Source organism: Schistocerca serialis, chromosome 3 (assembly GCF_023864345.2).
Source record: "Schistocerca serialis cubense isolate TAMUIC-IGC-003099 chromosome 3, iqSchSeri2.2, whole genome shotgun sequence".
Taxonomy (NCBI): Eukaryota; Metazoa; Arthropoda; class Insecta; order Orthoptera; family Acrididae; genus Schistocerca; species Schistocerca serialis.
The window spans coordinates 611617756-611635084 of NC_064640.1; the positions used below are offsets into that span (position 1 = coordinate 611617756).

The window sequence follows — 17329 nt, forward strand, 5'->3', positions numbered from 1 at the left end:
ACACCAGGACACAGGACTTATGAAGTGTAGTGCAGTTAAAGTTGCCTATCTCCTCTTGAATGCAAATGCAGTATTTCAACTTTTGGAGTAATTGATTGTTACCATTCTTCTGCCAGCATTTCAGTTTATTTCATGAGTGAGGGTAGATGTTTCTCTTTGCGGTCTGAAAAATGACTTTCTTGATACAAGAAAGAATCAAAATTGTGAAAGCATATGTGAAAACAGGTTCTATTAAGGAAACTCACAAAATTTTCAGGGTCAGGGATCCAGGTAGAGGACTACCAGCAAAGAGGGCAATACAGAGTCAATAAGAAAACTGACACCTGCAGATCTGTGCAAAGTGTAAAATACAAAGAATTTCTTCAATTCACAAACCAGAAGTTATTGTAGACATTCGATGTAAGATTATTTTGAGTCCAAAAAAATCTACATGTAAATTGGCCAAACAGGTGCATGTAAGCAGGAGAAGTTTCCAGAGAATATTGAAAAGTCTTAAATTGAAGCCATATAGCATGGTGGTTGTGCAGCAATTATGGGAGTATGGCAGTCAGAAAGATGTAGATTACTGCATGTGGCTTTTGAATAACATGAACGATGGTTTGTTAGACCTTTTCCATTACATTATGAGTGATGAAGCAAGGTTTTATCTTAACAATCATATGAATTCACAGAACATGCGGTACTGAGCAACAGAGTACCTTAATAATGTGTGACAGCAATCACTCAGTGCTGAAAAAATTGGCATTTGGTGGAGTGAAACAGGAAGAAGCACCATTGGACCAGTATTTTTTGATACTACTCTCAACGTAGTTGCATATATGTAGAAATTTTTGATATATTTTGTGCTCAGCTCACAAATATGAAATGCTATACTGCTCTTCCCAGCAAGATGAGGTAACATGCCACACATCTAAGGTATCCCTGGAACAAGTCCATGATGTCTCTTCACATGTTGTTAGATCCAGTGAATGTGATGGTGGCCATAAATATTTGCTGACAGTTCATTCCTCAGTGAAGACATCACTGAGGAATGAACAGTCAGCAAACATTTATGGCCACTACATTCACTGGCTCTAACAGCATGTGATGTTTTTCTGAGGGGACACCTCAGAGCAATGTTTGTGAAACAAATCTACACACAATACAGGAATTGAAAGGCAACATCAGCCGTGAAATTTCTGCCATGGCTATCCAAACTTTACCCTGGGTGTGTTTGAATATGCTTAGATATGCATAGTTGTGTACTGATGTTACAGGGGGTCAGTTTTAGCATTTTCTATAAATGTATTTTTCACTGTATTTTTCATTGTAAACAAATGGTAAATTTATTTCAGCTCTTCATTTCTGTAATTTGACTGTATTTCTTATATACGTATATGGGCAACTTCCATCTGTGCCATCCTGTATATGACCTGCATTATAGCATTTAAAAAATTTGAGAGTAGCTTAGGTTTAATAACTAAAAGTTTTATTTCTTGATTTTCCCAAAACATAGGAAAGTCCCCTTTTCCAGAACATCACTTGCGTATTTTCGTCTCGAGTATTAATATTTTTGTGTGATTTCACTTTTAATATGTCTGAAAACAGATGTAGTAACTATTTCAGATCAACAGATCAATTAGTAAGTTCAGTCAAAATTGTATATACCAAGAAGTTAACTTCTGGAGTTTGACAGACACCAGGATACCACTTATGTAACAAAATTGTAAGATATCAGTTAAAATTAGAAACTAAAAGTTGCATTATGTTTTGAGTACGTGTAAATGCTGGGCCAGCCATTGGTGTGCTACAGTTATTATTTGTTAAAAAATGGTTCAAATGGCTCTGAGCACTATGGGACTTAACATCTATGGTCGTCAGTCCCCTAGAACTTAGAACTACTTAAACCTAACTAACCTAAGGACATCACACAACACCCAGTCATCACGAGGCAGAGAAAATCCCTGACCCCGCCGGGAATCGAACCCGGGAACCCGGGAGTGTGAAGCGAGAACGCTACAGCACGACCACGAGCTGCGGACTATTATTTGTTAATCAAAAGCAAATTCACTAATGAATATTCTCCTTTGCTTATCATTCTGCTTCCACTTTTGCAATAATATAATGTTGAATATACTTCTTACCACAATAAATGTTTAATATTTTGTGGTTTCAAAACTTTTCACTCATTTTTAATCATAATATATTATTTGTAACTGACATCATCATCAGTTATTCACTTTTATCCAAAGCAAGCTCTGCAGCTACTATTGGTAGCATAGGACAGTCAATAGCATGGTTTAGTACCCTCATAGGCAGTGAAATGCTGTTTTGTTTTACTTGTATCTGTGTATATCCATCCTTATTAACAACTTAGTGGTTGGCCTGCCTATACAGAAAACTGGAAAGGCATTATGTGTAAGTTGGTGTTAGACAACCCAGACCATTCAACAGGTTATTGATTAATTAGCATTTGCAACTAATATAGCTGGAGTTCTCAGTGGTTAGGGGATACACAGGACATGTTTTTCAGCAGTGAACATCACTGTGAGCTGTACTCTGAGGGAATTGGTTGAAGCATGCATAGTCACTCTATATGAGATAGTTAATTACATGTTCTGTAGATCATTTGAATGTTTCTTTTATCAGAATGATGTGGAATGAGCCAGTTTAGAAGATATTTATACATGATTAGTGTTAAAATTAATGAAAACATTATTTGCAACTACTCATGCAACTACTCTTAATAACAAGTTTCTTCTTTTTCAGTTTTAACTAGCTTTGCTAGCTATGAGACATTTTACGTTATTTGGCAAAATATTTGTTGCTGTATACTGAACTCCTTTCTGAGCCACTGATAGCTTTAATAATGGGTAGTAAAGATCATTTTTTCCTCTAGAATTGTAGGTATGGACATCACTGTTCTTCTCAAATTCTGATAGGTTGTTTATGAGTACTTTAATTAGTAAACATACATATTGTGAAGGTGCAGTTAATGTGTCTAACTCCTTGAAGAGATACCTACATGGTGACCACTGGCGAACACCGCATATTATTCTTACTGCTCGATTTCATGCACTCAGTACATTCTTTTTAAGTGGTAAGTTATATCAGAAAATTATTCCGTAACACATTATTGATTGAAAATGTGCAAAATATATCAGGAGGTTTTGTTTGCTTGTTTTCAAGACTAGTAGTTATATAAAGAGCAAAATGAGCTGATCTTAATTGTCTGAGAATCTCCATAATGTCCTTCTTCCACTTCAAGTTTTCATCTATATGTACACCAAAAAAGTTTTAGTAATTTACCCTATTCATTAGGGGTAAGATAAATACTGCTTACAGGAAAATTAAAGAGACCTTTGGAGAAAGGAAAACCACTTGCATGAATATCAAGAGCTTTGATGAAAACCCAGTTCTAAGCAAAGAAGGGAAAGCAGAAAGGTGGAAGGAGTATATAGAGGGTCTATACAAGGGCGACGTACTTGAGGACAATATTATGGAAATGGAAGAGGATGTAGATGAAGATGAAATGGGAGATATGATACTGCGTAAAGAGTTTGACAGAGCACTGAAAGACCTGAGTCGAAACAAGGCCCCAGGAGTAGACAACATTCCATTAGAACTACTGACAGCCTTGGGAGAGCCAGTCCTGACAAAACTCTACCATCTGGTAAGCAAGATGTATGAGACAGGCGAAATACCCTCAGACTTCAAGAAGAATATAATTATTCCAATCCCAAAGAAAGCAGGTGTTGACAGATGTGAAAATTACCGAACTATCAGTTTAATAAGTCACAGCTGCAAAATACTAACACGAATTCTTTACAGACGAATGGAAAAACTGATAGAAGCCGACCTCGGGGAAGATCAGTTTGGATTCCGTAGAAATATTGGAACACGTGAGGCAATACTGACCCTACGACATATATTAGAAGAAAGATTAAGGAAAGGCAAACCTACATTTCTAGCATTTGTAGACTTAGAGAAAGCTTTTGACAATGTTGATTGGAATACTCTCTTTCAAATTCTGAAGGTGGCAGGAGTAAAATACAGGGAGCAAAAGGCTGTTTACAATTTGTACAGAAACCAGATGGCAGTTATAAGAGTTGAGGGGTATGAAAGGGAAGCAGTGGTTGGGAAGGGAGTGAGACAGGGTTGTATCCTATCCATGATGTTATTCAATCTATATATTGAGCAAGCAATAAAGGAAACAAAAGAAAAGTTCAGAGTAGGTATTAAAATCCATGGAGAAGAAATAAAAACTTTGAGGTTCGCTGATGACTTTGTAATTCTGTCAGAGACAGCAAAGGACTTGGAAGAGCAGCTGAACGGAATGGACAGTGTCTTGAAAGGAGGGTACAAGATGAACATCAACAAAAGCAAAATGAGGATAATGGAATGTAGTCGAATTAAGTCGGGTGATGCTGAGGGAATTAGATTAGGAAATGAGGCACTTAAAGTAGTAAAGGAGTTTTGCTATTTGGGGAGCAAAATAACTGACGATGGTCGAAGTAGAGAGGATATAAAATGTAGACTGGCAATGGCAAGGAAAGCGTTTCTGAAGAAGAAAAATTTGTTAACATCGAGTATAGATTTAAATGTCAGGAAGTCGTTTCTGAAAGTATTTGTATGGAGTGTAGCCATGTATGGAAGTGGAACGTGGACGATAAATAGTTTAGACAAGAATAGAATAGAAGCTTTCGAAATGTGGTGCTACCGAAGAATGCTGAAGATTAGATGGGTAGATCACATAACTAATGAGCAAGGAAAGCATTTCTGAAGAAGAAAAATTTGTTAACATCGAGTATAGATTTAAATGTCAGGAAGTAGTTTCTGAAAGTATTTGTATGGAGTGTAGCCATGTATGGAAGTGAAACGTGGACGATAAATAGTTTCGACAAGAATAGAATAGAAGCTTTCAAAATGTGGTGCTACCGAAGAATGCTGAAGATTAGATGGGTAGATCACATAACTAATGAGGAGGTGCTGAATAGAATTGGGGAGAAGAGAAATTTGTGGCACAACTTGACTAGAAGAAGGGATCAGTTGGTAGGGCATATTCTGAGGCATAAAGGGATCACCAATTTAGTACTGGAAGGCAGCGTGGAGGGTAAAAATCGTAGAGGGAGACCAAGAGATGAATACACTAAGCAGATTCAGAAGGATGTAGGATGCCGTAGGTACTGGGAGATGAAGAAGCTCGCACAGGATAGAGTAGTATGGAGAGCTGCATCAAACCAGTCTCAGGACTGAAGACAACAACAACAACAACAACCCTATTTAATGGTGTTTGTATTGTCCTCACCATTTCACCATCATCATTATCATCATTGATGACAGTGATTAGATTAGACAGTGTAAAACAAATTGGACTGTGTAACAATTGGGACATTGTATGGGCACTGATGACCACATATTTGAGTGCCCGCAAACCAGTCCTCATCATCACAATCAAACACTTTGGAAAGATCACAAAAACTATGAGTTGACAACATTTTGTTATTTAAGACTTTTAATATTTGGTGAGTGAATGTATACCACATTCTGAGTCGAGCAACCCTTCTGGAATCCAAACTGTGATACGTTAAATAATTGTTTCTACTTAAATTTGAGACTACTCTTGAGTACATTACTTTTTTGAATATTTTGGAAAAAGGTGTTATGAAGGAAATAATATGATAATTATTTAAGCCTTTCTTGTCACCTTTCATATTTTAATCTATCTGGAAAAGTTCCCTGTGCCAGTAATGCTTTACATAGGCTTACTATACACCCCAGATTACCTCGGACAGTCCTGTTGTTTTAGTGCTGTCCAAGGTTGCATAAATGTCTGGTGTTTGAGAATTTTTATGACTGGTGAAATTTATAGCTGTATGTCTCTCAACTGAGCTTGGAACAATCACTGACATCAGTGGGGAGGTGTGGCTAACAGGTCTGACACAACTTTTCACTTACTCATTTTACAGCACAACACGAGCGGTGTGTTTGTAATTTCCGTGTCTGTAGTAACTCATTTACAAATTTTTGATCATTTTATCCCTATTATTTTTTGTCTCATCATCTATGAGTGGGTAAAAGGAAGTGTGTGTTTAATGTTAACCTACAGCAGGAATACAATTTTTTTAATAGCCCATATAAAAACAGCTAAATGTAGAGTGCTATTAATGACACTGCTTTGCCAAATGAAAGAAATTTTTTAAAGCCAAAGATGGGAATATCAGTGATCTGGAGTGTGCTGCTAAAGAGACTACATCTTCATACTACACCACTAGATACAAACACAATTTCTGAAAATAGTCATTTCTAGCAAAAAATACAGCTAAGTAAATAAAGTTAATGTTTTGGTAAAAAAATTTAGAACAATTTTTCAGAATTATGTCTGAAATTTCATCAACACCAAATGAATTTTTAATTTTTAAAATTTGTATAGCTGTATTAATTTAACTGAAGGATGTTGGTGCTTCTTCTAGTCACTTAAAGTTTTGTGGAATGACATGTTTAATGTGTTCCCTTGGTTCTTCAATTGAAGAACAAAGGGAATTTGCTACTGCCTTAAGAAAGTGATTGCTAAAAGTATTTAAAACTTGTGAATTATTGGTCACAACATTGTCACTTAGTTTATTATGGTATCTTGTACACTGACTAGCTGTCCTGTCTCCCATTTGACAATATCCCGTATGACTTATTAATTGCTTTCATTAAAATATTACAGTATTTTTGTTGTATGCAGCTAATGTTGGCTTTTGACTTATTTTGACCTTAATATAAATTTCCATCTTCCTCTTACATGAGATTTTAATTCTCTTAGGTATCCATGGCTTACTGTTTTTTTTTAAATAGATTTCCTGGATAACTTTTTAGGAAAGCAACTTTCAAATACTGACACAAACTTACTGTGGAATAAATTGAATTTGACATTAGAATCTCTTTTTATACATGCCTTATTCTTTACCTCACATTTTTAACTTACTGTTAAAACATTGTATCTTGTCCTAATTAATAAGCCTCATGGCTTTATATGAACCTGCCTCGTGGCTGCAAGGTGCTATACTATTTATTTACATTAATTTTGCACCATGAACATATAGTCCATTAACAATTGGGTACACATTAATTGTTCCAGCCTGAGCACTGTCTACAAAAATGTAATCAGTTAGGTTCATGCTATACTGTTAAATATGAGTTGGAATATTAACTACTGAAATTAGAATAAAACACCCAAATAATTATTGCAGTTCATTTTTCCTGTCCTAATCTTGTAAGAAATGTACACTGAAATCTCCACTAGAGACCAACTGCCTGCCAGGTAGTCCAATAATGTATGTAGATATCTAATAAATAGCCGAAAGTTTCCTAGAGGGGATCTGTAGACTGATACAATTACCAGAAAAGTATATTGCATTAACAACTCATAGGCAAATGCTTCTAGGTTCTGAGCTTCATAAAATCTGTTTGTTTCAATACTCCTGATTTTGAGTCCCACATTTACATATGCTGCAACTTTTTCCTTGTTAATTCTACACAAAAATGATGGTAGTCTATGAAACCTGATATTTATCTTCTCTGTCTCTGCACTTTCGTAGTCAGAGACACACACAGAAAATCTGTCACTTCAGAATTTTCCACATTTTCGGCACATACAAGAAGCTCATCTATCTTGTTTTTCAACCCCTTAATGTTCTGATGAAACAAGTTAATTTTAGTTTTCTGTAAACTGTTACATATATTATGGTTCGGTTCTGTTTCAGTTTCTGTCAAGACTATCTATAACAGACTCTGACTTAAAAATTGTTCCTCTCTGACTTCAGTAATCACAGGGATTTTTTCTTGTGTGCTTGTAGCTCCCCATTTCACTTTCTGCAAGATGCTCAGCTAATCTGTGCTTCCCCCTCCTATTCAGGTGCAGACCATTATTTGCTTATACCCATCTACCAATTGCAGCAGTGGGCACAACACAGATATGAGACACTCTTTCAGTCAAAAGCAGTCCACAGAGCTCTTTATTTACATGGCTGACAGCTGTGTTAATCCATGGCTGATCATGATACTGAAAAATCTCCATGAACCTTACATGATTGTGTGCTGTTGGTGCTCCTATTTCCTCCAGATCATCTTTAATGCTGTGTTCTAAACTGCTTGCCTGGCTGTTCCCTGCTCCTTCTATAAGTAACATATCCTCTTTATCAAAATCTCTGCACAGGGCACCTATGTTGTGTCACCTGGCTAAGCTTGGTACACAGTCCCAAAGGTTGCCAGTGTAAGAACCAGCAACTCTTTGTGTTTTTTATTTATTATTATTATTTTATTTTTTTAGGGCACAAAAACAACTAGGGTTGTATGTGCCCACTACTTTTGATGTGGACAATAGCAGATAGTTGCTTCTTATTTCTTTGTACACCTTAAGGAAATCATAGCCCTGCTAGAAAAACAGGTGATATATAACTAACAAGAATAGTATTACATTATAAGAGGTACAAACTTTAAAATGGTTAGGTGGAAGAGTATTTGCAAGGGATTAAGGGATTGGTGGAGCTGTCATTAAACAGATGTAGTGAATCAGTGTATGAACAAGCTCTAAGACTGTAGTGAGTAAAGTGTTTTATATCTGAGGGATATTAATACAGAATGGAAGTACTGTTCTCCGTTGATATAATTAACAACTTTAGATTTGAGAAACTGCCAATCAGCATGGTATAGGTTAACACCAAGAAAAGTGTCTTGACACTTTCGAAAATTATCAGGTGAATTAAGTGAGTTCCATTGTTTTAAGTGACAGGCATATAAGAAAATAAGAGCACTGATCCCAAAATTAGTATTTTTGGATTTATTCAAGTTTAACTAACTTGTATTACACAAATATTTGAGAGGAGGATCAGTGCATATTGATAGTAGTTTTGAAAAAGAGGATACTGTACTACCACGAATTTGAAAGGTTACATTTCCTTTAAATATCATTTGTTTATGTAATATAACTACAGGGCTATTACAAATGATTGAAGCGATTTCATAAATTCACTGTAGCTCCATTCATTGACATATGGTCATGACACACTACAGATATGTAGAAAAACTCATAAAGTTTTGTTCGGCTCAAGCCCCACTTCAGGTTTCTGCCGCCAGAGCGCTCGAGAGCGCAGTGAGACAAAATGGCGAAAGGAGCCGAGAAAGCGTATGTCGTGCTTGAAATGCACTCACATCAGTCAGTCATAACAGTGCAATGACACTTCAGGATGAAGTTCAACAAAGATCCACCAACTGCTTACTCCTTTCGGCGATTGTACGAGCAGTTTAAAGCTTCTGGATGCCTCTGTAAGGGGAAATCAACGGGTCGGCCTGCAGTGAGCGAAGAAACGGTTGAACACGTGTATCTGGACACACTGGAAAATTGGCTCATGCCACAACTGGAGACCGACAGCGCCGACTTCATCTTTCAGCAGGATGGTGCTCCACCGCACTTCCATCATGATGTTCCGCATTTCTTAAACAGGAGATTGGAAAACCGATGGATCGGTCGTGGTGGAGATCATGATCAGCAATTCATGTCATGACCTCCACGCTCTCCCGACTTAACCCCATGCGATTTCTTTCTGTGGGGTTATGTGAAAGACTCAGTGTTTAAAGCTCCTCTACCAAGAAACGTGCCAGAACTGCGAGCTCGCATCAACGATGCTTTCGAACTCATTGATGGGGACATGCTGCGCCGAGTGTGGGAGGAACTTGATTATCGGCTTGATGTCTGCCGAATCACTAAAGGGGCACATATCGAACTTTTGTGAATGCCTAAAAAAACTTTTTGAGTTTTTGTATGTGTGTGCAAAGCATTGTGAAAATATCTCAAATAATAAAGTTATTGTAGAGCTGTGAAATCGCTTCAATCATTTGTAATAACCCTGTACTTCCATTACATTTTACATATCTTTTAAAATGGCCAGTAGTGATTCTATTACTTGACTGAGCTTCATGCTGCTTTGGTAAAACACAAAACTCACATTAAAATCCCTGTCTGCCCTTCCTTAGATTAGATTAGATTAGTTTTTCATTCCATAGATCCATGCTGAGGAGATGCTCGTGGATGTGGACCATGTCAATTTTTTTTTTATTTTTTTATATGAAATAACAATACTAATAGTATGAGTATATACAATACATCATTTTTTTAAGCTGAAACAACAATACTAATAGTATGAGTATATACAATACATCATTTGTTTCTATTAAAGAATTCATCAATGGAGTAGAAGGAGTTGGCCACTAGTAAGTCTTTCAGGCTCCCTTTAAACTGATATTTATTTGTAACTAAATTTTGTATGTTTGCTGGCAAATTATTGAAGATGAGTGTTCCTGAGTAGTGGACCCATTGTTGAACTAAAGTAAGTGCTTTTAAGTCCTTGTGCAGATCATTTTTGTTCCTGGCATCGTATGTTTAGGTTACCTAAATGCTTAAGGCAAATGCTGAAATGGTTCTTTTGAAAAGGATGTAGTGAATTTCCTTCATAAATGTTCCCCATTCTGTGCTTTTACACCCATCTCTAATGACGTCATCACTGATGCGACATTAAACCCTAATCTTCTTTTCTTCTTTTACTGTTTCTTATGGCTTAAATGTCCTTGTGATATTTCCTGGACATGTGGATGTGCTTTCCATCTATCTACTTCTCCAATATTTCTATAGATGGTTCTTAAAGATAGAGGGAACAACTCATTTCTGGATTAATCTGATGAACAGAGCCATGTCTTTGAAAGTACATAGTAGTGTGTGTGTGTGTGTGTGTGTGTGTGTGTGTGTGTGTGTGTGTGTGCAAGTAAAGTCTAAAGTCATCAAACAAATGGAAAAGGTTCCTTAGGATGTATCCAAACATTTGTCAACCACTTATGACAGCATCAGTATACTACTTATGACAGTATCAGGCCTTATCATGTGGCACAATTTTAAATTTTTAGTTTAAGTGTCTTAGGCATAAATGGTTTTTCTCTGTATACTAGGGAAAGAATGGTTTCCTGCTCCCATATGAACGAATTATTATTTTATAATTCATAAACACCAATATGTTATACTTTCTATATAGAAAGAAATATTTTCTTGCATTTTATTGTGTCACAGGGTTTTTTGCTAAACAAAAGTTGTTTGCATACTGTATCACTACCTTTTTTTGTTTCTTTCCAGATTCTTGATCTTGGAGTAATCCTCCATCCGGGGTCATATCTCCGAGAATTCTGGAATATTATGGATGCTGTTGTTGTTATTTGTGCTGCTGTTTCATTTGCATTTGACATGAGGTAAGGAAATATTTTGATATGGTTTTTCATGTTTACTGTTAATATTTTTCTCTGATAGAAAAAACTGGATAATCAAGCTCTGTACTCAACACACTCATTCCCATCAAATAGTGTCATATAAACACCTTTCTTGATGTCCAGTATGTGGTTTATGGACAGTGAAATTGTCATAGCTGTCTTCCTGTAGAGTGGAAATGTACATGTTCGAGTTCCTAGGGTAAAAAGGAAGACATTTATTGAGAACATCCCAAGAGAGACCCTATTGACATGGAAAGAAAGAGGCAACTTTGCAGAGAAGCTAGGAGGTGAGAGTAAATTGTAAGTGGAAGATCAGGTTTGTGTGAAGCAAATACTGTAGCACAACTAATTCAACACTAGACAAAATTCAGTAGCATTAATGGGTGAGATGATGGAGGTGATATGATGAAAATGGAACCAAACAGTGCTTTGGTATGCACCTAAAATATTATGACATGGGAAGAGACTGGAACTTAAATATTAGTTGAACTAAACCTTCATCACATGGATTTTCTACTTCTAGAATTAAAAAGGATCAGACTTGTTGGGGATCAGAACCTATAAATTGCTGCTTTAGGTACTGGAAATGAAGAAACAGATTTTGTAAGTAATTTTTAAGTATTATATTCTGTCAGACAATAAGATAATGCTTAAAAACAGAAATAAAATGCAATTCATTGAGAACTGAATTAACATATAAACCAAATGATATTATTACCTGAAGCTATAAAATGTCATCTGCAACCACTTGGAAGGAGTACCTGTATTGTTATATGGCAAAGATGAGAAACGCTAATGTACAAACTGATCCTGTCTACTTAGAAGTTGGAATGAGAGGATCAGTGGAAAGCTTTGCAACAGAAGAAGCATTGTTGTATGAAAAAGAAATAGGTTTAATATATGCTGTGAAATGATATTCCAAAAAATCTGTTATAGGCAAAATATCCAACAGAACATTCTGCATGATCTAGGGGGAAAAAATTCAGAAAAGCATCAATAAGGGATGTGAAAATTTGTAGCAAAGTGATGGAAAATTGAGATTTTACAGACCAAAATGAAACAAACTTGTTTTAAATATAGCGGATTAACATATGGCAATTTTATGTGAAGTGATACATTAAAGCAGAAGTACAGACTATTAGTAAATTATTGATATATTGTCCAACACTGTTAATGGACATGTTTCAGTCCAGTTTTCAAATTTGTACACAATTGTGTTAATCTTTCACAAAGGTAATGCAGGGATGACTTCCAGACTGACTTACCGCAAGTCAGACTTAGTTCTAAAATGCCTGATTATATCTACTTGCTACATTGTAGTTACCTAACATTTGTAAATGACCACCATAAAAAATTTCTTTGCATGTAAATTTTTACACACTAGTTTATCGTAATGACATTATCTAAATACTGAGGAAATACAGTATGAGCTTCTTAAGGAAACACAGAAATATGTTGGTGTTCCTGGTTCATAACAAAAAATACAAGAAGTACATCACGAGCTAGATAAAGGGGAAGACTCATTATGAAGCAATTAAAATGTCAATCACCAAACTTGTAATTGAAACTTTTCTGTTAAAGTTCTCTCCAAGGAAATGTTAAACTCTCTCATCTGCTTAAAACAGCTGAAACAACTATCTACCTCTTTATAAATAATTATTCATTCCCACTGAAATTTTGTGTGTCTACTTGCAGATTGGAGTATTTACGTGCAGATCAGGAAATGCCACAATAATAAAAATCAGACTATACATGGCGTTATCACAAAATTTTTTCGGAATTATTAAAATGAATGTAAAATATTTTATTCAAATTCAGAATAAATTGAGAATTGTTGATGACAACACCGAGAAGATGTTAAATACTGTTATGATACAAATTTATGTTGCTTTCTGCTTTAGCCATCTCAGTAATAATTAATACTGAGATTATTATAGCACACTGCTGACCATTAATATTGTGTTACCATAACTGGGCATGCAAAAATCTAAAATTTTCCATATGAATGTTTATTAGTACCAAAAGGCTTCAAAATACCTCCTGACACACCTAACATTGAGTCAATGTAGTAAGTGGCAGTACTAGGGTTCTCTAAGAGGGGAAGAAAGAGGATTAGGTTTCAACATCCTGTCAGTGATCAGTTCTTTAAAGAAGTATTGTGTGGCTAAATTTATCCTTGAACCATGTTGATGAGGTGGCTGAATGGGTATAATGACCTGCGCAGATCTGCTACGAATATGGGGGCCATACCAGACCACTTTCGGTCTCTGCTGAATGAGTCTCCCAATGAGTTCACAGCAGGCGCAGAGCACCATAGTGCAGGACTCACCCACACATTGCTGTTAACTGCACAAGAGGAGACAGTACCCCTATTTGTTTGCAATCTGCAGAAAACATTGATGATCTGCATCACAGTACAATGTCCCCACATTTGCAATTGAATCCTCGAGCATGTCGTCAGATGTACAGCCACACCGTATTGTAATAGACTTGGAGATTGCTGTGTGTTGCATGAAGTTTGAATTAGACACAGGGGCCTTGGTCTGTCTCATGAATTTGGGTACTTATGACTGGCTGAGGTGCCCCCCTCCCTCCCATACAGTGCTCTTAGCATCAGGTAGTATCTTATTGTGTGGGGTCAAATACTACTCACGACCAAATACATAACTGTGAAATGTCAGCTTGTGCTTTATCAGTATCTGATCACTCAGGTGGTGCATTCTGGAACCAGGAGTCATTGCTAGAGTCATTTGCTCAACTTTTTGGTACTATTCTGGGTAGGACCACCAATTTTGAGTCCCACATCTTACTGAAACTGTTGGTGGTTCCTGCTGAGCCCACCCCATGCACTTTGCTACGCAAGATAAACTGAAGGTGGAACTCAATAGATAGCAGAATCTCAGACTGGTGTCACCAGTTTCAGCAAGTTGTCTCGCAAACTGACATATGGCTGGGAGAGTGGTGTGCTGACCACATGCCCCTCCATATCTGCATTGAGTGACACCTTTGAGCGAGGATAGCACAGTGGCCTGTTTGGATGGCGTTTAGTTTTTTAGTTTCATCAAGCTATTGGGCCATCCAGATACTTGTGATATAGAAACCCAATGGCAATGTTAGACTTTACAGCAAGTTCAGGCACATGATTCATGCACAAAGTGAAAAAGATATTTATCCCAAACCCTGCCCCATGAAGTGGTTGGCTAAGTTGGCTGGCAATCATATTTTTCCAAAATTGACCTCAGAGATTTATACTTGCAGTTGCCATTGGGCACTGAGTCTTGGCAGATTTTAATGTTAAATACTCCCTTCAGGAGTAATAGTTTAACTGGTCGCTGTATGAGGTAGCGTCAGCTCCTGGAATATTCCAGCATTTTCTTGAGCAACATATCAAAGACATTTTGTGCTATGTCAACTATTTGAAAGACGTTTGAGTTACTGACTCCACAAAAGAACTGTATTTGCATAATTTACAGGCAGTTTTTCAGTGACTGCTAGACAAAGGGCCTCTTTGACCGCTTGAAAACTGTCATTTTTTTGTTCCTAGAGTACAATACTTAGGGCATGTATTAAGTAGGGATGGTATAATACCAACAGCAGAGCATCTTGCAGCAGTCAGCAAATTGTGAGTTCCTAGGAATACTTGGAGTTGCAATAATTTTTAGGGAAGGCAAATTACTGTGAAAAATTCACTTCATGGTCTGAATACCTTTGTCATCCATTGAATCAGTTTCATAAGAAAGCAATGAGAATCGAGTGGTTAGAGGCATGTCAGTGGCATTCCAGAAATTGAAGCAACACCTCCACTCTGCTCCATGTTTGATAACGTTCACTTCTGGTAAGTCCTACACTCCGGCTGCTGATGTATCTCAGTACAGCGCTGTCACTGTCCTCTCTCACAGAAACCCTGATGGCTCAGAACAACCTGTTGTATTTGCCTCAAATACTTTATTCCCAGACTTAGAAGGAGGCACTTGCGATCATGCATGACTTTAGAAAGTTCCATGTGTTCTTACATATTGCTATGTTCTATCACCTTACAGGTCATAAGCCACTCATCTCCCTGTTTGGTTCTCAGTCTGAGCTCCCAGATATAACAGCACAACCTGAAGAGCATTTGGCCTCATTTCTGAGTAATTATTCTTATGAAATTCACTTCCAACACACATTCTATCATGCAAATGTGGACATTTTGTCACTGTTAATGGTGGGTACCAGAACTGGCTTTGACTAACAGGAAGAAATCTATTTTGCACTGGGACCAGAACCTTCTGGAATGTTCAACAAATTATGGATGACAGTGTGGGAACTTAAGGCAGCTACAAGTGAGGATTCATTCCTGCATAGAGTCATTAACAGCAGTCCAGCAGTGCTGGCCAGAGTTGCTTTCTTTGAGGTCACACACAGTGCTCAGGACATATTTCAAACTTAACAGTAGGCTCAACATTGTCAACAATGTCCTACTGCTAACTATGGGAGACCAGAGTTATTATTTCACCATCGTGACAACAGATTCTGCATGTGCAAAATGCATTTCATTGGTGGATATCCCAAATGAAAGCACTTGCTTTGTAAAACCTCTGTTGACCAGCAGTTAACTCTGCCATTGAGGATGTAGTGTGAGCCTGTTCTGCATACGTGTACAACCAGGATGCCCACCACAAATGCTTTCTCCATGGCCTTTGTCCAACCACCCATGGGACTGGGTGCATATGTGTTCTTCAGTTCCTTCCGTGTCTAGGCGCTCAGTCCGGAACCGTGCGACTGCTACGGTCGCAGGTTCGAATCCTGCCTTGGGCATGGATGTGTGTGATGTCCTTAGGTTAGTTAGGTTTAAGTAGTTCTAAGTTCTAGGGGACTGATGACCACAGATGTTAAGTCCCATAGTGCTCAGAGCCATTTAAACCATTTTTCCTTCCGTGTGGCTCATAGTGGTAGATGCCATTTGTAATTACCCTTATGTTGATAAGTTGTCCTTCACAATGATGCAGGCTATAATTCAGCCCTTAGTTGCCATTTTTACTATTGACAGTGCACCACAAACCCTTGTCTCAAGGCAATGATTGCAATGATTGCCAGTTTGTGTCAGAGAAATTTGAAGCATACTGCCACTGATATGATATTCAGCACCTGACCACCTTGCTGTTCTGTCCAGTGTCTAACGTAGAGGTCGAGCTGTTGGTCTGGACATTCATATCACAACTGAAGGAAACAGTGTCTACGAGTCCTAGAGATTATGCTTTGTCCTGTATTTTGACACTTCACCAAGCAACTCCAATCAACTGTTGCAGTCTGGCTGAGATACTGCACTGCTGTCAACTTTGTGGTCTCTTTTTACCTGTTGTGCCCTGTGCTGTGTGGCCCTGGCCTGAGGACCTTACCATGGTATCAGCAAGGCAGAAAGGTTCTGCCATTTGGGCAGGCATATTTGGGCATAAATTGGGGTGGATGCAATGGATGCAAGGCATGATGATGGGAAATAAGGGGAGACATCTTTATGTTGTGGAGGTGGCTTAACAATACCTGCTGTGCCACAGGAACCTGCTATGTCCAAATCATACTGAGCAATGGAAGCCACAACTCAATTATACAGGTGACATTTTCTCAGGTGGGTGGGTCAACCACCCCTTGCTTCAAGTACTGAGTAGCACCCACCAATGCTCTCACTGCCTGTGTGCCTCTCACTATATAATTTGCACCATTTACCAGGTAGATGCCATGTTTCTTGACTTCTGCAAGGCATTTGATACAGTTCCCCACAGTTGTTTAATGAACAAAGTAAGAGCATATGGACTATCAGACCAATTGTGTGATTGGATTGAAGAGTTCCTAGATAATGGAACACAGCGTGTCATTCTCAATAGAGAGAAGTCTTCCAAAGTAAGTGTGATTTCAGGTGTGCCACAGGGGAGTGTCGTAGGACCGTTGCTATTCACAATACATAAATGACCTTGTGGATAACGTCGGAAGTTCACTGAGGCTTTTTGTGGATGCTGCTGTAGTATATCGAGAGGTTGTAACAATGGAAAATTGTACTGAAATGCAGGAGTATCTG

General features: G+C 37.7%; 1 protein-coding gene across 1 annotated transcript in view; it reads left to right on the top strand.

The window, feature by feature from the left end:
* LOC126471040 (voltage-dependent calcium channel type A subunit alpha-1) overlaps positions 1 to 17329 on the top strand; it is a 380574-nt gene that overhangs the window by 307119 nt on the left and 56126 nt on the right. Inside the window, exon 19 of the mRNA XM_050099107.1 lies at positions 11147 to 11259. Within this exon, the coding sequence (XP_049955064.1) occupies positions 11147 to 11259 (113 nt within the window). The remainder of the gene's footprint in view (positions 1 to 11146; positions 11260 to 17329) is intronic.